Genomic DNA, 20858 nt, shown 5'->3' on the forward strand with positions numbered 1-20858 from the left:
TTCCAGTAGAAATGTGCCGCTGGGACATGTGATACTTGAGAATCCTAAGAAATGGTGCAAGTCCCCAGTTCCTCCTGAGCGCTTGTGCCTACTGTGTTTCAGAATTCCATCGTTTCTGGATTTTAGAGAAATAGCAGATATGTTGTGTGTTGTAAGCCTCTAGGTGGACTGAGGCTGTTACTCATAATCAAGCCCACTAACGTATCAGTAGCAAAACGTGTAAATGTTCACAAAGTTTCATATCAGTTCAGATCAGGTTTTGTTGCCCCCCCAAAGTTTGATTGTTCACGTATTTTGAAAATTCATAATTGCCTGATAAGCATTGTGGATCTTATCTCTTGCTTATTATGACTAGAGTCATTGCTCCTTTTTTCTGAAAACTCCACTCTAGTAAATTCCTGGCTGAAGTCCCTGCAGCCTGTTGACAGTGATACTAGGTGTTTGTTTGAAATAATCCTTGTTGAATACATTCAACTGTGAAGCAAGTTCATCATCCAGGGTTTGGTGTCTAAATCTTGATGGAGTTGATTAACAAAAGAGTAGCACTTTGTGCCCCCAAATGTAAATCTCAGGAACAGTAACCAACCGCAAGAAAAACCCCATAGTTGGGCACATACTGAGGTCTGCAGTACCCAAAAACTGTGGTTTCTCTAATACACACGTGTTTCACATAAATTGGGATGGAGAGAAATGGCTTTTAAAATTGCGAGGCTGCATGAAGTGTCTTTCTCTAGAAGCAGATGAATTTTCTCCTTTGAAGAAACACAATATAGTAGATAATGTTTATGGCTGGTTTTCTGTCTAGATTTACTGAGAAGGGGAACTTGGAAGTCCTGCTTTTCACCATTCAGAGCAAGATGAGGGCCAATAACCAGAAGGTCTACATGCCCCGGGAGGGGAAGCTCATCTCTGACATTAACAAGGTACAAGACCCATCCATCTGGCCTGCTGTCTGGGCCCCAGCCTCCTGTAGGTTTTCTGGTGCTCTCAGTAGGTCTTGATTGCTGAGAGATCTTGGAAGACCCCTTCCTGGCCTGTCAGTTACTGAGTGACAATCATTGCTCCTATAACTCAGGATCAGTGGAGTGCTTGTGGTGATTTGGGGGACTTTACTGGAGGTTTGGGGGTGTTAGAGTTTATCAAACCAGGTTTAACCTGCTTACCTTGCTACTCAGATCCACAATCAGTTTACCTCTTATCTGTCCCAGGCTGCTGGCTCAGCCATCTTTCAATTGCAGAGGGGAGAATTCAAAACCTTATGTATCTGGAATTCCTAGAGGTTAGAGCTTAGAATTGTGACTTTCTGTCAAGGAAGCTGTCAAAAAAATTGTTTCTATACCTGTTACGTCTGCAAGTATTTCATTTCATTATTGCTAAGCAGAAACTTGAAAAAAGTCTAGAACCATGATCAGTTGTACACATTTAGATATCTTTTAAGAGGACTTTGTTAAATGATGTGAAATAAGATATTTCACAGGAATGAATTTAATTGGTGAGGATTTGGGAAAAAATACTCAGATCTATGAATTAAAAATAAGTGGCTCAGAGTGCAGTGAATGAAAGATGGATAATATGATTTCTTAGAAGAAGTCGTTTATCTTTTTTATATGCTGAGAGCTGTTGAAGATACTTTGCTTCCTCTCAATGAAAGTTAAGAGATTTGTAACTTAAGTTACGTTGTTCCATTTATCTTCACTAACATAAAATCTTTAAATTTAGATAGGGAAGAGTATTCCCATGGGGCTCAACTGAGAAAAAATGATTTTTTTTTCCCAAGGCTAAGAGTCACTGAGGGTGGGAATGGGATTTCCCTTTTAAGTTCTTAGGTCTTTTTGAGAAGCACTGGCTGTTAACTGCAGCCTAGGAATGGTTCCTTAAAAGTAGCCAGAAACCATTCTCTTTCATTTCCATAGGCCTGGGAAAGACTGGAAAAAGCAGAACACGAGCGAGAACTGGCCCTGCGAAACGAGCTCATAAGACAGGAGAAACTGGAACAGCTCGCCCGCAGATTCGACCGCAAGGCAGCTATGAGAGAGACCTGGCTGAGTGAGAACCAGCGTCTGGTGTCCCAGGTCTGCTCCGGAACTGTGTCCCCTGGAACCTAGGCCACGCCCAGGGGCCTTCAGACAGCGGTTGTCCACATACAGCATCCCATCTCATCCACTTCCTGTGGAGAGGATGTTTATGATTTCCAATATAGTTTCTCTTCTATTTATCTAAATTTTCATAGATCTGGAAGTAGCTCAAACAAAGTTTGTTTAGAGCTAGTGAGTGTGTGTGAACCATTCATATTTGAATAGTTTTTTTTAAATTCCCTTTCTCCCAGCCTTTGGCCTTCAAGGCAGCTAGACTGGCCTTGAAATAAATAAGTGGCTCCTTTTCTTCTTGGCTTAACATAAGCCATCACCTGCTCCAGTCTCGTAGGTCAGGTGCTGCATACATGCCTCACCCCTCTGTAAAGTGAGATGTCACTGATTTGCTTTGGGCCCATGAGCAGTTCTGCGGAGGCCAGTGGGGTCGGGACTCTGGATTCAGTGTTTGACTTTGGGGACCTCCACCCCAAAAAATTTAACGGGTGTGCTCAGGACTTCACTTCCATTTTCTGTTTCTTTTTTCCACACTGGATGGCTTTTGAATTTTGTGTTCATTCTTTCTGTTCCCTTTTCTCTTAGGACAACTTTGGATTTGACCTTCCCGCTGTCGAGGCTGCCACAAAAAAGCACGAGGCCATTGAGACTGACATCGCCGCATACGAAGAACGTGTGCAGGCTGTGGTGGCTGTGGCCAGGGAACTGGAGGCGGAGAACTACCACGACATCAAGCGCATCACAGCGCGGAAGGACAATGTCATCCGGCTCTGGGAGTACCTGTTGGAGCTGCTCAGGGCCCGGAGACAGCGCCTCGAGATGAACCTGGGGCTGCAGAAGATATTCCAGGAAATGCTCTACATCATGGACTGGATGGATGAAATGAAGGTAAAAGACATGCCTGCCTGTAGGCTGGAGCTCATTCAGTCAGGCCTCTCTCTCTTCTGGGCCCCGCCCACTAACCCTCAACACACAGTAATGCCCCTGGTCTAGTCACCCGCATACAGTCAGAGAAGGGCCACATCACTCATGGGAAGGCTGTTGGCTCACACCTTAAGTGAGCTGTGAAGTGACAAGTGGTAACAGGACCAGTTCCGTAGCTGAAGGTCTGCTGCTGTGACTCAGGTCTAATTTAGATAGATTCCATGGTAGGCGATCAGTAATTGTGATTTTCAGTGGTTTTAATTATTTAGCATTGAGCCAGATCACTGTCTCATTGGTCTATGTACGAGTGGCTCTGCTTTGGGGAAGGGCCCAGGCAGGTGGTGTGGAAGAGCAGGAGGCAGCGTGGACAGAGTGCAGCCCTGCCACCAGGCAGCCAGAATCCAGATCATGAATGCCACAGCTTCCCTGCCTTCCTCTGCAAGTGGAGGATGTGCTTACTGTCTCCCTCATGTGGTTACGGAAAGAATTAAGTGTAGGTATCATAGGACGGGGGCTGGAGGGGCTCCAGTGCTCCCCTTCCGTTACAGCTCTGAGCATAGAGTTCCCAGCTCCCCCCGACCCAGGAGGAGCCCTGCCTGTCCTGTCCTCTGATGCAGGCCTCTGATGAGAGCTCACCCATGCCCAGCCATTCTCCTCCAGCTGGGAGGAGTTCAGCCCCATAGCCAGGGCAGAGTAAGGCAGTTTTCAGACAGGACCGTGAAGCCTTCTTTATCTCACACACTGTGTTCGTTTCCAAGCTTGACCTTCTGTGAGGATTTCCTTCCTGGGATGTAAGCCCTTGTCTTGTGCTTACCTCTTGAACTGTTCCTGGCAGGGGGAGCAAGGTCACTTCATACCATTTGTTTTTCCCTTTTATGGTCCCAGATTTGTGATGTTCTCATATATGTTCTCATTAGTCTTAACCACCTAAAATAGAAATGTTCATAAAATCTAGCAGAGAGGTGCTTTGCACTTTAAAATTCATCCTCCATTTTGTAACTCAGATTGGACCAGAGACCTCCTCATAAGTAAGAGTGAAGTAGAAATTCCATCTGAAGAGGATGTCTGATGAGACCACCCTTCTCCCCAAATTGGGGTGATGGAAGAAATGAAGGAAAATATTAGCAGGTTCAAACTTAAACCAGAGACGTTGCTTGGGGCATTGTTCTAAGGGTGATAGTCACCTGAGCTGACCGTATTATCCTTATTTGATTAAAGATGTGGTCTGTAAGCTTTTCCACTTGATGTCTTTTCCCATTGACTGTGTAAGTACAGAGGTCTACCAGTGAGCTCTCAGACAAGGAGAGCATCCAGGTAAGAGGTCAGCAGCTTCGAGGAGATGTCTTTAGACTGTGATATGAAGCAACTGTCATCTTTATTGTCTTTTCTTGAATAGTTGTTACTGCACCAGTTTCTTCTTGGAGGCCCAGTTCATTTCATACTGGTGCGCCCTCCCTTCCTTTTTTTTTTTTTTTCCCTATTCTGTACTTTTTAGTGTAGGTTTGACTTCTTATTCAACATAGATGATCATTAGTTTATTACATCTCTCCTGCTGCTCTTGGGTTTGTTCTGCTCTGATTTTCTTGCCATCATCTTCCTCTGAAGATACGGGGAGGGTGGCTGGAGGGATGGTACAGCTTGGCTGCTGGCTTGCATCCTGTCCACAGATTGTGAGATGCTGAAGTCCAGGTTGTACTCACGGTTGTCATCTCTGTGCCTCTTGTGGACAGGTGCTGTTATTGTCTCAAGACTATGGCAAACACTTGCTCGGCGTGGAAGACCTCTTACAGAAGCACGCCCTGGTTGAAGCAGATATTGGCATCCAGGCAGAGCGGGTGAGAGGTGTCAACGCTTCTGCCCAGAAGTTCGCGACTGACGGGGAAGGTAAGGATGGACTGACCCCAACAGTACCTCCTTAGCACCAGAGGCCCGTCTCTAGAGACGGATGAGCTGTGTATGGTAGTATAGCCTTGAAAGGTACCAGGCATTTGTGGGTTCCCAGTGGGCCATGTTGGGGCTATAACAAGATGCCTCCTGAACAGTTTTAACTCCGTCTTACTTTTCTGAAATGGACCTATCTTTCCCTTCAGTACCCAAGCGCTACTTGCTTATGTTGGGCTTGAACTTTGCCAGACCACATTTGGCACACCCACTGCCTGGCATGGCTCTCTTGGCTTTCACACCTGGTCGTGCAGATGTTTGTCCTAAGTTTGTTTGGAAAGGTTTGGTTTTGTGCAGGTTCAGAAACATTTAAATGCAGCTGCCTTCTTTCTTATAGTTTACCTCATTTTTTGGTTCCTAAGTGACCCAAAAGAAAATAATACTTGGGGCCAAAAAAATAACATTGCTTCTCCCTCCTCTACCAATCAAGATCCTAGAAGGTGGCCCTGCACTTTGCATGAGTGGGGGACCGAGGAAGGAGAACAGGGGTGTGGCCGACTGCCTGTCTGTGCACGGGAGCCCATGCTACCGCTGTCACACCCATGTGCCTGCCTTGATGTTACACAGGTTACAAGCCCTGCGACCCCCAGGTGATCCGAGACCGAGTGGCCCACATGGAGTTCTGTTACCAAGAGCTTTGCCAGCTGGCGGCGGAGCGCCGGGCCCGCCTGGAAGAGTCCCGTCGCCTCTGGAAGTTCTTCTGGGAGATGGCAGAGGAGGAGGGCTGGATCCGGGAGAAGGAGAAGATCCTGTCCTCCGATGACTACGGCAAGGACCTCACAAGCGTCATGCGCCTGCTCAGCAAGCACCGGGCGTTCGAGGATGAGATGAGCGGCCGCAGCAGCCACTTCGAGCAGGCCATCAAGGAGGGTGAAGACATGATCGCCGAGGAGCACTTCGGATCAGAGAAGATCCGGGAGCGGATTGCCTACATCCGCGAGCAGTGGGCCCACCTGGAGCAGCTCTCAGCCATCCGCAAGAAGCGCCTAGAGGAGGCCTCACTGCTGCACCAGTTCCAGGCGGATGCCGACGACATTGACGCCTGGATGCTGGACATCCTCAAGATCGTTTCCAGCAACGACGTGGGCCACGATGAGTACTCCACCCAGTCCCTGGTCAAGAAGCACAAGGACGTGGCGGAGGAGATCACCAACTACCGGCCCACCATCGACTCGCTGCACGAGCAGGCCAGCGCCCTGCCCCAGGAGCACGCTGAGTCCCCCGACGTGCGGGGCCGGCTGGCGGGCATTGAGGAGCGCTACAAGGAGGTGGCCGAGCTGACGCGGCTGCGGAAGCAGGCGCTGCAGGACACTCTGGCCCTGTACAAGATGTTCAGTGAGGCCGACGCCTGTGAGCTCTGGATTGATGAGAAGGAGCAGTGGCTCAACAACATGCAGATCCCAGAGAAGCTGGAAGACCTGGAGGTCATCCAGCACAGGTGAGCAGCTGCCATGGGGTCACCCAGCCCACCCACCCTCCCACCCTGCGCAGCTTCAGTGACCAAGCAGGTGACCGCTCTGTCGAATTGCCTTTGCAGATTTGAGAGTCTCGAACCGGAGATGAACAACCAGGCTTCCCGGGTGGCAGTGGTGAACCAGATTGCTCGGCAGCTGATGCATAGCGGCCACCCAAGTGAGAAGGAGATCAAAGCCCAGCAGGACAAGCTCAATACGAGGTGAGCATGAGGCCAGTGGCAGCAGGCTGGCTCCCTGTGCCCGGCCAGGAGGATTGGGACTGCCCCCTGAGCCTCATGGTCAGGAATTTCCTGCATGGGGTGACTGACACTGTGGCGCCATTGTCATGGCATCAGCATCTGTCTTTCGACATACCCTGGTTTTCTGAGAAGTATCTCTGGGCGCAACATGGTTCAGGGCACCCCTCCCACATGTGGGAAGCGAGAGCCTGCATGAGACCCATGCCCAGCATAGTGGGTCGTGATATCAAGGTGGCACTTCTGCTGTCCCTTTTAAAGTGATTTCTGAAACAGGGTTTTAATATGTTTGAGATGAATTGGTGGACTAAAGTCCTAATTATCAAGGTAGACTTTTGTCCTGGTGTTATCTTTCTATTGAATATATACATTTGAGTGGGTCGTGGTGGCAGCTAAAGCCTTGGGGTATGGGACATGTTTAGTAGGTACAGCTTGGAGGTGAGTAAGAGGTGCATTGCAGTCAGGAGTTAAGTGACCCTGGGGGACAGATGTCTTGTCACTGCTCATCTTTCCACTCTTTAAGTCCCTCTCCTTGTCAGACTTCTTACAGGTTAGAGTGTGTCCCTGAGCTTTTGCGATGGTGATACCTGGTGTCCACATACTGAGGGAGGTGATTTTTCCAAACAACACAGAGTCAGAGCAGAAGTGGCAGGAGAATGGCAGCTGCGACCGTCACTATGAATTTCTTTGTCCAGTGTCTCACACTGCTTTCTCTGCCACCCTGGCACCCACAGGTGGAGTCAGTTCAGGGAGCTGGTGGACCGGAAGAAGGATGCGCTCCTCTCCGCCCTGAGCATCCAGAACTACCACCTCGAGTGCAACGAAACCAAGTCATGGATCCGGGAGAAGACCAAAGTCATCGAATCCACCCAGGACCTGGGCAATGACCTGGCGGGTGTCATGGCCTTGCAGCGCAAGCTGACCGGCATGGAGCGGGACCTCGTGGCCATCGAGGCGAAACTGAGTGACCTGCAGAAGGAGGCCGAGAAGCTGGAGTCCGAGCACCCCGACCAGGCCCAGGCTATCCTGTCTCGGCTGGCCGAGATCAGTGACGTGTGGGAGGAGATGAAGACCACGCTGAAGAACCGTGAGGCCTCCCTGGGAGAGGCCAGCAAGCTGCAGCAGTTCCTGCGGGACCTGGACGACTTCCAGTCCTGGCTCTCCAGGACACAGACAGCCATTGCCTCGGAGGATATGCCTAACACCCTGACCGAGGCCGAGAAGCTCCTCACACAGCACGAGAACATCAAAAACGAGATCGACAACTACGAGGAGGACTACCAGAAGATGAGGGACATGGGCGAGATGGTCACCCAGGGCCAGACAGACGCTCAGTACATGTTCCTGCGGCAGCGGCTGCAGGCCCTGGACACAGGCTGGAACGAGCTCCACAAGATGTGGGAGAACAGGCAGAGCCTCCTCTCCCAGTCCCACGCCCACCAGCAGTTCCTGCGGGACACCAAGCAGGCTGAAGCCTTCCTGAACAACCAGGTAACGTCCCCCACCGCTTGGCTTCCTCCCCATCGGGCTGGGCCTCGGCCGCCTGTGGGCTGCTGGTTTACACCTATTTGGGTGAAGTTAGAAGAACAATGGACAGACATTTGTTTTCCCTGATTTTAAGGCACTGAAACCCATCACAATGAAGGGGATAGAACTGAAGATTCCTATGGAGGCTGCCTTGCCTTGCGAAGTACAGTTCCAGCACAATAATGGTCTAGGACCTGTTAATGTCTCATAGTATATCATCATAGTAGTTCATTACATTGGCAACGTTCTGAGATGTATTAATCCAATTGAAAAGTATTTGGGGGGAACTTTTTTTTTCTGAAAGGTTTTGTCTTCCTTGCTCTTAGAAAAGTCAAGGATTTGATCAAGTGACAATGCAGAAATTAGAGAAAGAGCTAAGGATGGTCACCAACAGCAGGGTTGATAATGTCTCTTGAAAGATTAAGTTTGAAGGGTCTGTTGCTATCACCTTATGGGCACATGAGCAGATCCTTGTGGCTGATGCACAAACCTTCATTTACTTCTCTCACTTGCTTTGGGGGAAAAATGAGAGCCATTTGATCACTTAAGGGAATCTAGTCACTTTGGGCATCTCATTGGGATTTTTTTCCCCCTCCCAACTTTTTCTGTTATCTGACTCCATAGATAATTTTATCTAAGTGTGACAAAGCAGTTGTTGCAAAGTGTGTTGCACGGAAATGGGGAAAACTTGTTTTTTTTTTATATTCTGAAGGCAAGTTGTATCTCATGATTTTTCATCCTGTTGTGATTTTCCCTTTTTAATTAAGGAGTATGTTTTGGCCCATACTGAAATGCCCACCACCTTGGAAGGAGCTGAAGCAGCTATTAAAAAACAAGAGGATTTCATGACCACCATGGATGCCAATGAGGAGAAGATCAACGCGGTTGTGGAAACAGGCCGGAGGCTGGTGAGCGACGGGAACATCAACTCGGATCGCATCCAGGAGAAGGTGGACTCCATTGACGACAGGTGCGGAGTCCTGACACTCTTAAGGGAGTCTTGCACCCTGGGGCCCTCAAGCATCTGTATCATTGGCCAACATCTTTGGGGCTATGGGTTTAAATTCCAAAGTGGGCAGGATACGGGCTTCTAGTAAAATTTAATCTACAAAAGAAAGCCTAAAAGGCCAAGCTAATCCCTAATCAAAGACTTACAAAGCTGGAATGCTGAGTAGCAGTGGGGTATAAGCCTGCCCTGTAAGAGGTGATACCCAGCACATCACCCAATGGGACCCTGAGAACCAGACGCTTCCCCATCCAGCCAAACCCACGTTCACCTTCATCCAAGCAAGACTCCGAGGTCTTAGGAGGGATAAGGAAGAAGGACAAGGTTGTTTGTCCTGAGTACCTGGCAGAGCCAAAAAGGGAGCATCTTTAGACCTTTACTAGAAGGCCTAATGGATAACACTGTATTGGCATCTTGTTTATGAGAAAAGACCTTTTCCTCTTCAGCCAAGCTCTCTCCACCATTAGATGCTGTTGTTTTGTTTTTATTTTCAGTTCCAAGAGATTTTTCTCCCTGGCCACATTCTGTGTCAAACCCTCTCTCCTAACACTCACTCTGCCTTGGTTATTGCTGAAGTGGGAGGTCTAGTGGATCTGGTTTGGACACACAGCCTGGCCTGGTTCTGGCCTGTTCTGAGCTGGCCACTTCTCTCCAGGGATGGACTATCTGAGTCAGTCACCAGTGTCTGTTACAGCTGATCTCCTCTGGTCCCAGTTTGGGCCAGATTTACAGGCTCATTGTGAGATGATGTCATTAAGAAACAAGCTCTTCCTCAAGGCTCCTCTGACCTTCCAGTACAGTGAGAAGGAAGAACTGCCAGTGGGGAGCAGTTCCTTACTTACCGTGTCTGAGAGGGTGTCCTGGGACCCTGGGCCACGTAAACTTGTCACGAGTGGAGAGGGGAACGACTCGTTGCCTGTAAAGATCGGGCTCCTGGCTTTAGCCAGTCTGTCCTGTACACTGATTCAGATCCTAAACCATATGCTGTAGGGATGGTACTGTGGGAATAGGGTATAAGGTAGATTATAATTTTGTATCTGTTGCTTTTAAAACAGCTACCAAAAAAAAGTCTCCCCACCTTCAAATTAGTATGAGAAACAAGGATTGGGCAAGACAGTTTTAACAAGGAGAAAAAGAATTTCCTTTTCTCTGGGTGTTAAATCTCACTATATTGTAAACATGATATCCCACGTTCCTCCACGTTAGGTGCACACAGCTGGTTTCCTGAAGATGGGCTGGGCCATTGGGGACACTTGTGTTTAGGCGGGCGTGCAGCTGCCTGGCTGCTTGCTCAGTGTGTTGATCTCCCCCCCACCCCACCCCCATGCCACAGCTGCAAGGGCTTGTTGGAAGCAGGTGATGCTGTCTAGACTGGAGACTCCTGGATAAGAGAGAATGTTTTAGCAGCTCTTTGTTGCAGCTTAAGCTTCCCTTTGTCCTTGACTCAGAGCCTGGGCACCTGGGGTTCCCAGGCCTCCTGGGGATTTCTGTTGTTAAAAGCAGTGGGGAGATGATCCTCTACTGTCCTTAAGCATAACAGAGAGAGAGGGGAGCGGGGCTTTCTGGTGATCTACCCTCAGAAGGATTGCATTTTCTACCTTTCCTCAGCATATGTTCCCCGAATTCTGCTTTCACTTTAATATCCTCAGAGACCTAAAAATCTGAAACCTGTTCCCAGAGGATACTGGTCTGTTATAAAAATATACAAATCTCAGTTCCAGGTGGTGTCGGAGCACAAGCTAAGTAAATATCTAAACCTTCAGGATCTGATCCCCATCCAGAAATATTCTGACGCTCCCATGAAGCTATTTTTGTAGAATGCAAAATCATTATAATGTGCTTACATTCCGGAAATCTTGTCGATTACCGCTGAGTTCGTTGAAATGAAAAAGTGCTAGAACAAAGACACTGACTTAACAGATGTGGGTAGGGTTTGAGTGGCCTTTATAGTGCCTTTGACATGGTGGGATGGAGCCTACAGTCCACGCCTGCTCAAGGGGAGTATGAACGGGTGAGCTTCCTGGCTCAGAGGAAAATTCCAGCCACAGTGCAGTCCTGGGAGAAAAGGAAATCTGTCCAGTTTCATAAAGCCAGACCCTATCTCACATGGGAACAAAACTTAAAAATTACCAGCATGCTTTACTCATTTACCTGTGGTTCTTCACTTTTCATAAGAACCAGAGTTGAACCTAGTATCTGCCTCTTGTGGTGAGGAGCTTTTGAGTCTCATTATAGGGGTAGGAGGTGAGGGAAAGAAAGCAAGAAATTTCACCTCATCCCAAACAGCACTCGAAAGGGTAAGAGAAACTATGGCCAAGTTCTGGAAGGCCCTTCCCTTTAATTAAATCCGTGATCCAACCTTGAAAGACCTCCCTGAGTTTCACGTCCCATGAACACCAGGGTGGAGAAAAATTGTCCAGGCAGAAATCTATTGGGCATGTGAATCTTTATCTTATAAGAGATACATTCAAGATTCCTTCTGGTGGTATTTCTCTCTATATTGAATTTTCTTAGTGTCTGAGGTTATTTTTAGCTGTTACTTCAGTGAGTTTCAAGGTTGCACGACCTGTTTTAACTGCCTGTGTCTCTGATTACTCCTTGCCATGACAGCATTTTCGTGTGATACTCGGGAAGGAAATGAGATCTTTTCTTCAAGGCCTTTGACTCAAAGCAGGACTCTTGCATTTTGTGACTTAACTCCAACTCAGATTACCTTCCTCTGGAAGATTTGCTTTATTTTTCTTAAACCCCCGTACAAACAGTGACTGGAACTTGACGGTTGGGAACTTGAAGGACTTTGCTTGACATTCCTTCTCCACCCACATTTTTTAGATGACTAATTCCTTTAATCCGAATCTTTAAAAAAAATTTTTTTTAAGTTTTCATCTTTGAGAAAGGATCGCACTGAAGTAAAGGGACTTAGGCCTTTTAATTTACTATTATAAAAGTCACATTGTTAAAAATGTGGGGGTAGAGGGTGGAAACTACTACTTTTTAATCTCACCCTTAGCTCATGCCACTTTGGTCTTTGCTTTCCAATCTGTGCCTTGGAATTTTTTTTTAATCATTGATTATGCATGAACTTTTTTTTATTTAGCATTATGCAAGAAGTACTTTTCTATTGTTGCATTTTGCTTAAGTGGTATAAACATATTAAGACCCCTTTGCCTGAAGCTACAGAATCCCTTTCAACTTAAAACAAAAAAGTAAAATATTATCTTATGTGTTGAGCAATTCCCTGACAGTGTTATTTCCATTCACATTGTCCCTGTGATCTGGGACCTGAAGGAGCAGTGAGTGATTCCCTTTGGTCCTCAGGCAGGTGGCGGCAGCAGTGCTCCCAGTGTCACTTGCCAGTACTCACTGCAAACCTGTGTGACGCACAGGTCATTACAGTCTTCCTGCACTTGAAGAAGGTATTTTAAAAGCCAGCCTGTAGCAGGTGCTCCCTGAGCTGCCCTTTCTTGGCTTCGTGGAGAATCAGAGGTTGTGTTCTTCCTCCTCCTGGCCGTGGGGGTTGGTGGGGTTGGTCAAGAGATCTTGCCCAGACACTGCAGCAAGAACTTGCCTTGGGACTTGGCAGGAAAACCCAAACCTTCCCATATGCACTCTCCATTTGGGAGACCTGGATTCATCCCTGGGTTGGGAAGATCCCCTGGAGAAGGGAAAGGCTACCCACTCCAATATTCTGGCCTGGAAAATTCCATGAACTCTATAGTCCATGGGGTTGCAAAGAGAGACACGACTGAGTGATTTTCACTTTCACTTTTCGCCATTCTTCATACCCTGTGTTTAGGCCAGCTGGTGCCTGGGTTCCTTGGGAGTATAAGGAGCTGTGTCATGGTGATGCTTCTCCATTCTCAGTGTAGTATGGCTCTCCTCGAGGCAATAGAACCACATGAAGGCAGCTGTGTCCAAGGCACTCACAGCATTCATGTGGCTCTTCCTCACAGCCCAGTGGAAAAGCCCCTGGGAGTGGAAAGAAGTCTTGCAGGGGGCTTCCTGTACCTCCACGCTGTGTGCCAAGAAGCCCTGTGGCTGCATCCGAGCTGTGGAGTGAGCGCCCGATGTTGCTTGTCATTTTACCAAGTTCAGCAGCTTTCTAATTCTTCTAAGTTTCTTGGTTAAGGTTTTGTGCTTTAACTTTTATAAGCCTTGGTTACCCTTATGTATTGATAAAGATGGGGATTGGGTAGGTAGATGATCTCACAGGTCTAAAAATTTTCATTCTTGGTTTATTGTTGTTTGGGACAAGTTTTTCTCATGATGAGAATCTTGTTATCAGGAAATGTTCTTTGAAGCCAGTTACATGGTTTTCTGTATTTTCTTAGGTATATACATGGTCTGTCACCCAGGTATGAGTTTCCTAAAGATCAATTTTATGTTTTCCCAGTTCCTAAAATGGAGAGTTGTGCTGAGTGCCTGTTCATGGTGTTTTTTCCTAGCACCAGACTTATGAAGCTCTGTTGCCTGCATCCTGGCTCGCTGTGTGGCTGGGACAGGTGTTCTGGCTTCTTGTACCATGACTTACTCATTTGAATGCTCGACTCCCTTGTTTATTTTGTCTCCTTGACATAATCAAGAACTGTCAGCAGATTGTTTTCAGCATGTAGAGAAACCCAGAAAAGAAACTGAATTGTAAATTCTGTATTTCAAGAATTCCTTTTTTTAAAATCGTTTTTATTATCGTTATAACAGACACAGGAAGAATCGAGAGGCAGCCAGTGAGCTTCTGATGAGACTGAAGGACAACAGGGATCTTCAGAAATTCCTGCAAGACTGTCAGGAGGTACATCTCCCTTTAATGCCTCCTTTCCTCTTTTCTAACAAGAACCACCAAGCATTTGGCAGAAGAGCCCTTGGGATTGTAAAATGAACTGAGGCCAGAAATTCACATCACTCATACAAATTGCAGGTGGGGCAGCGTCAGTTCTTCAGCCTACAAGGTACCACTTAGAGGAACCAGATTATTACAGTCTAGAACTGTGCTATTCAACACAGCAGATACTAACCACATGTGGCTGCCTCATTTTAAATGGAATTAAGACTGTAGTTGTTCTGTCACGCTGGCCGTACTTTAAGTGCTCAGTAGCCGACTGTGATTCATGGCTGCCATATTGTATGGACAGTGCAGATGTAGAACATTGCCATGGTCACAGACAGTGATATTCTCAAATATTCTATAGCCTAAAAGCATCTACTATTTAAAATAAGGCAGAGTTACTAGTAGGGAAGGAAAGAAATAAAAGAAACTGCAGTTGGCTACCCAGGTAAGAAGAAAGATTTCAAGAAATATACACAGTTTTCTTACTCTTTGAAGACCTTGAAATATCCATCCTTCAGGCTCCTCAGGTATGTGTCTGAAATGCCAAGAGCAGTAATCCTGATCTCAAACTCTTGAGTTTTAACATGTGGTATTCATCTGATGATTCTCAAACTACTTCATACTCCCCTGATATGTGCATAAACAAACTGGGAAAACTAAAGTTAGCCAGTAAAACGCAATCTCTCTGCAAGCTGGTTGGAAGAAAGCATCTAGCTGACTTCACATGCGTGAGATCACAAGCACATTGTATTTCACTATCCACCAGAGAACCATGGTGAGACTCGGTCCTCTCTGGTTTATTAGACTAAATCTCAACAGAGGCAGAAGTGGGATGAAAAATATCCAAGAGAAGCTGTAGGGATCTTGGGGAAGGGGAACTGGAGATGGAGAGGGGAGGATCAAGGTCATATGCTAAGAATACGACCAGACTCTTCACAAATCCTTTGCTTGCAAATTTGTAGCTGTGTGTTAAATATGGCTCTCATAACAGTTGAATCAGAGTTGGTGACAGAAGCAATCCTTCATGTCCATTAAACTGCTGTCTTACTGTGAATCTTAAAATGTGCTCCAGCAGCTAAACTTTATGAAGGAAGAAAAGCCCCTCGACTGTGTGCTTAGGGTCTCTTGACATTCAGGGCCACGCCGATGAATCTGGGTCCCTGGAGGGGTTTGCCTAGAACCAGACAGGCGAGGCCAGGAGTGCCTCTTCAAGTCACTCCTGAGCATGAATAACCCATTTGAATAGGATGCTCATTTAAAGAGGCATTCATGTCCCCAGACAAGACCCAGGGAAGAGTAATGGATTCAGGGTTAGCTATGTAGAGTTGCATGATGTGCTGCAGTGAATACCAAGTGGCCCTTCAGCCCTGGAGGGAGTGAAAAGTTGTCAAGAGACATTTGCAGCCTGGGCTGTGCCCTCCCCAGATTGGAGGTCCCTGAAGTACCTTAACGTTGCCCTTGAGACCCCACCAGCATGTTTTAACCTCAGATCAGATGGGAAGGGGGTGTGCTGGGGAAACCAGTGGGACCCCATCCCTTTGCTTAAAGAACAGATTACTGAGATGAAATCCATTGACCTAAGCATGGTGAAATCTGGACTGAATTTAGGGAAAAGAATGCCAGGAAATAAGCAGGAAGTGAGGGAACAGAGGAACCTTTGAGAGAGGCTCAGTTGAAATTTCCAGCTCCTGATTTTCCATTCGCATCCATGTGGATTCATAAATAGAAACATGTGGGAAAAGTAAATAGATAAGACATAGTCCTTCCAAGTAGAATCACAGGAAATAGTTTCAGTAGATCTTTAGATCTTTGTTAATTCTTGTTCCAGATGAGCGTCCTTGGTTACAAGGAATTTACTCCCTAACACACACCAGTGACTGGTAGGCACACCCAGAGGGCTCAGCGCTGTGTGATTTCCCCTCCAAGAATGCCCAGAGGTTTTGGCCAGTCTTCTTTGTCCTGGAGATGATTTGCAGGTCTCCTTCAAACTGCTGTGCCAGGTCTCCCTGGCTTATCTATTTTTTCTTTCCTTAAACCTTGCTAAAAGTTAGTACAACCATAGGATCTGCTGGGGGTACCACATCAGCATATATAGTTTACAAATAAAGCCTAAATTTAGGTCAGGTTTGTAAAAATGTATCAAAGTGTTAGTCATTCAGTGGTGTCCGACTCTGTGATGCTATGGACTGGAGCCTGCCCAGCTCCTCTGTCCGTTTAATTCTTCAAGCAGGAATACTGGAGTGGGTAGCCACTCCCTTCTCCAGGGGTCTTCCCGATCCAGGGAGCAAACCTGAGTCTCTGCATTGCATGCAGATTCTTCACTGTTGGAGCCACCTGGGAACCCCAGAGGTTTCCACAGAGGGACGGGGCTTGGGTCAGGCTTGAGGGCTTCAAAACCCTTGGTGTAGAAGTACCAGCCAAGGGTGCTGTTATTATTGAGGAATATTCTTCTTTGTTAATATTCCATTATTTAGCCTCATTAAAACACGCCCGTTTTAAACCAGAATCTCTGAAAATGGAGTTTGTGGGTGGACTAGCCCTACATATGAAAACCTACTTCTTATTGTGTTGGTGGATATTTACAGAGCACCCAGAAGTCAGATTTAATGCTGCTGCTTGCTGTTAGTATTGTTCAAGGTCTAGGAGATCCAGATGGTCTCCTTGCCACACCCCCTTCCTGGTTGGTTGGAGGCTAGAGGAGGCTGGGTTGTAAGCTCTGCCACTGTTGCCACCCACCATGAATACTTCCTGGAGGGGGAAATTCGTTGCCCCAGTGCAGGAAGGATGAGCAGGGCCTAGCTAATCCCAGTTATAGATGGTGATGCAAAGAGCATCATGTTTTTTGTGTTGTTATTTTAATATGATACCCTGAAAAATTAGTGATTTTTAAAGCCCTACTTTTCTATTCTGTTCCCTGTCTCCATACCTCCTGTTTTCTGAAACTGATTTTTTCCTCCCCTGGAGGGCAGTATAACTAAACGTGGTGGCACCGGCATAGTGGGTTCAGCACTTTGCTTTGAGCTTAATCCAGTGATCAAAGCATTGTTCCTATCCTTTTCCAATCTGCACAGTGTTCTGTTCTGCAGAGAATGAGCATATTCTTAAATGACCTTTGTAAATGCCCACTGATAATAACTATGAGTCTGATTCCAGAATGCTGGTGGAGGTCTGATGAACTAGCACGTTCCACAGCTCCATTTCATTGTGCTGTGTCACATGCTGCTTTATCTGTAGGATGATGTGTTCAGCAAAGAGCAGATTTGTTTATAAGCCTCTGATTTTTATGTGGCTCCTTTTTTTTTTAATCTCTCTTGGGTAGGTGGTTATGAATAGAGCAAATATGTGGATGTCCTTTGCACTTTGGATCATTGCCTTTTATTATGTTTAGTGTGCACGTGTGGAATACAGGGTAGTTTTTCAATTTGCTTTCTTCTTTACATCTTTTCTCCTTAGATTGAATAGCCTTAGCCTTTAAGGCCTTAGCTACTCAGATAACTGGAAGGAAAGTAGGAAATTCAGTGCCTTGGTTGTTGTGTAATGGATCTATGGTCCTTGCTTACCAAGGGCTTTATGGGATTTGGTGTTTTTTCCTTAGTAAAGCATGACATCAAAAATCTCACTACTTTTGCTTTTGATCCCCCTCCCTCCCATACTTGGTGGTTGGTATCCTGAGAAGGGTAGGGAGGGTGCCTGGGGGTTCACCCACAGGCAGAGCTGGGGTCCTCCCGGGACCTGCATCCCCCTCCTTGACATGGTTCCCAGAGAACAGACTTTGTATTGTGGGAGCCCTCTTATGGGGAAGCCTCTCCCAGCAGCTGCCCAAAGTGCAAGGGAACGGCCTCAGAATAGTTGGTTCTGTAGGGGTTTATACACCATTTCTTTTTTTTTTTTCTTCCATTTATTTTTATTTGTTGGAGGCTAATTACTTTACAACATTGCAGTGGTTTTTGTCATACATTGAAATGAATTAGCCATGGATTTACATGTATTCCCCATCCCGGTCCCCCCTCCCACCTCCCTCTCCACCCCATCCCTCTGGGTCTTCCCAGTGCACCAGGCCTGAGCACTCGTCTCATGCATCCAACCTGGGCTGGTGATCTGTTTCACCCTAGATATACATGTTTCGATGCTGTTCTCTTGAAACATCCCGCCCTCGCCTTCTCCCACAGAGTCCACAAGTCTGTTCTATACATCTGAGTCTCTTTTTTCTTTTTTTGCATATAAGGTTATCGTTACCATCTTTCTAAATTCCATATATATGTGTTAGTATACTGTAATGGTCTTTATCTTTCTGGCTTACTTCGCTCTGTATAATGGGTTCCAGTTTCACCCATCTCATTAGAACTGATTCAAATGAATTCTTTTTGATGGCTGAGTAATATTCCATGGTTATACACCATTTCTAAACCCTTGGTGGTGGGACCATGACACAGTTTGGGTGCAGATTTGTTACGGCAGCAGCTGGTGTAAGAGTGACGTCTTAGGGTCATGTGGAATAAGGGCACTGCCCCTGAAGACTTACTGGCTTCTGGTTCCAGGCTGACCCTGCATTTGTTTGCGTATCTTCCGACTGGGCAAACGGAAGCGCTCTCTTCCTGGTAGGAATTAGGACCCTGGTGTGGCCAACTGCCGGCAGGCAGTGGGGAGCCAGGCGAGTTGGGACGAGAGCCAGCAAGGGGAACGTGTCCAGGGCCTGGGCTAGGCTCAGATCTGTCACTGGCCAGCAGGGTCTGTGAAGAGGCTTCCCAGAGTTCAGATCCAAGCAGACATGCTGAGTCTCAGAATCCAGTCCTGTGAAGTGTTATTGATCTTAGTTAGCCCTGTGAAGTGTTCTTGGTCTTCTACAGACAGAGGCTGTAGAAGAAAAGATGAAGGTGACTGAGAAATGAAGGGAGCTGAGGGCATCATGGTTGCCTCACCCCTATAGCAAGCAAGTTCCTCATGCTGTTTGTTATCCGCATAGATAATGTCCATGAAGAAGAGGGAAGGATGAAAGAATAGGCGCTTTGGTTTCTTTTATGGTAGAACTAAAACTAAAGATTACCAAATGTAGTAAAGACAGTTAATCTTGTTTAGCTAGCCATGGGTATTTGAAGAAGAAAGGTTGTGACTTAGCTTGCTTAGGACAGAATTTTAAACACAAGTGTCTGGAGGGAAAGCCGGTTAAGAGTGCCAAACAGTTTGAAAGCTGACTCGAAGTGCTTTTTATACTTCTGGATTTAGTGTTAGATTCATAGTTTGGAGCAAGTCTCAAGTATAGCATCCATACAATGGGGATACCTGTTGTGATGGGTCAGAGTTGTAAAGTAAACGTTTGGTTGTCTGTTGACGTGGAAACATGGTGTGCGCGTAACAACATAACAGCTGTTTCCAGGCAGAAAAAAGGCTGATGTCTGTGATCACAATCTCTGAACCTGATTTTTTTCTTTCCTAGCTGTCTCTCTGGATCAATGAAAAGATGCTTACAGCCCAGGACATGTCTTATGATGAAGCCAGAAATCTGCACAGTAAATGGTTGAAGCATCAAGCCTTTATGGCAGAACTCGCTTCCAACAAAGAATGGCTTGACAAAATTGAGAAGGTGAGTCAAGGGGTTGATGGTGCTCCATCAGTGTGGCTGTGGTGAGAAAACTAACTGAGTGGAAATGAGCTCCTTTGTACTTAGCATGTTTTCCAGCGTATTTGAGTCCTATATGACCACATACGGGAGTTACACAGCCAGGAGCAGTCCCACTTTTCACCTCCCAACTCCTACCTTCAAACCAGCAAGAAAGGAGACAAGCAGAAACCCAACCAGGTGGCACAAAATGCCTGCCTTGTCTTGTAAAGAATCCTAGGAGTTGAGTTTCTGTGTGTGTCTCCTCTGCTGCACTTGATAGACTGCCAGCCCCCGGGGCAGCGTCCTCACTCTGTTGATCTATCATGTGTGCTGGACTGTGACAGACATTGAGCGGATCCACAGAACTTAGAAATACTATGTATTTTAAATTTCTCATTTTAATAATTTAAACTGTATTGTTTTGGCACAGCAGAATTCTCTGCAGCGTAACCAAACATGAATGTGACATTCTCCACCCTCCCTTCTCTTCCTTCATACACTATGTTGTTTCAAAATCTAAACAGTTTAAGTGTTAAGGTCTCTTGGGGGTGATGTGGAAGGGATGAAGTTTTAGGTTACTGGCAGTAAGTATCCCAGAGCCCCAACCATCACTTGGTGCTCCATGCCTTTGAAAACCAGTCAGGCCATTGGTGGTTTTGTCGAGCACTAATTCCATGTAGAAAGACTGCGTGCGTGCATGTTTGTATCTGTGTGTGCACATGTGGTTGTTCAGTGAATAGGTGACTCATAATTCAAATATGTCAGGCTTGTTTTTCACAGTGACACCTGTTCTGCAAACTGTATTTATGTGTGTTTTCCAGGAGGGAATGCAGCTCATTTCAGAAAAGCCAGAGACAGAAGCCGTGGTGAAGGAGAAACTCACAGGTTTACATAAAATGTGGGAAGTCCTTGAATCTACCACACAGACCAAGGCCCAGCGGCTCTTCGATGCGAACAAAGCCGAACTCTTCACCCAGAGCTGTGCAGATCTGGACAAATGGCTGCATGGCCTGGAAAGTCAGATTCAGTCTGACGACTATGGCAAAGACCTCACCAGTGTCAACATCCTTTTGAAAAAGCAGCAGGCAAGTGCCAGGGCTAGCACACCCTAGGCCAGCGCACCACAAGCTGTTTCCCTGCTGTGGTCCTGGTGGTCTTAACTCGCCCACCGTGTCCTCAGACATTTGCTTGGAGCGTGAAGGGATTTTAACACACCCAGCACAGTGGGCTCTGGTGGC

The 20858-nt window shown here is 46.6% G+C and overlaps 1 protein-coding gene across 2 annotated transcripts in view; it reads left to right on the plus strand.

The window, feature by feature from the left end:
* Positions 1-20858, plus strand: part of SPTBN1 (spectrin beta, non-erythrocytic 1) — a 200731-nt gene that overhangs the window by 156300 nt on the left and 23573 nt on the right. For both annotated transcript variants that reach the window (XM_020915122.2, XM_020915124.2), the window contains 11 exons: positions 806-923; positions 1914-2072; positions 2673-2975; positions 4742-4895; positions 5520-6390; positions 6490-6627; positions 7398-8154; positions 8958-9160; positions 13895-13985; positions 19456-19602; positions 20442-20705. In XM_020915122.2, the coding sequence (XP_020770781.1) occupies positions 806-923; positions 1914-2072; positions 2673-2975; positions 4742-4895; positions 5520-6390; positions 6490-6627; positions 7398-8154; positions 8958-9160; positions 13895-13985; positions 19456-19602; positions 20442-20705 (3205 nt within the window). The remainder of the gene's footprint in view (positions 1-805; positions 924-1913; positions 2073-2672; positions 2976-4741; positions 4896-5519; positions 6391-6489; positions 6628-7397; positions 8155-8957; positions 9161-13894; positions 13986-19455; positions 19603-20441; positions 20706-20858) is intronic.

This window comes from Odocoileus virginianus, chromosome 2, assembly GCF_023699985.2.
Source record: "Odocoileus virginianus isolate 20LAN1187 ecotype Illinois chromosome 2, Ovbor_1.2, whole genome shotgun sequence".
Lineage (NCBI taxonomy): Eukaryota > Metazoa > Chordata > Mammalia > Artiodactyla > Cervidae > Odocoileus > Odocoileus virginianus.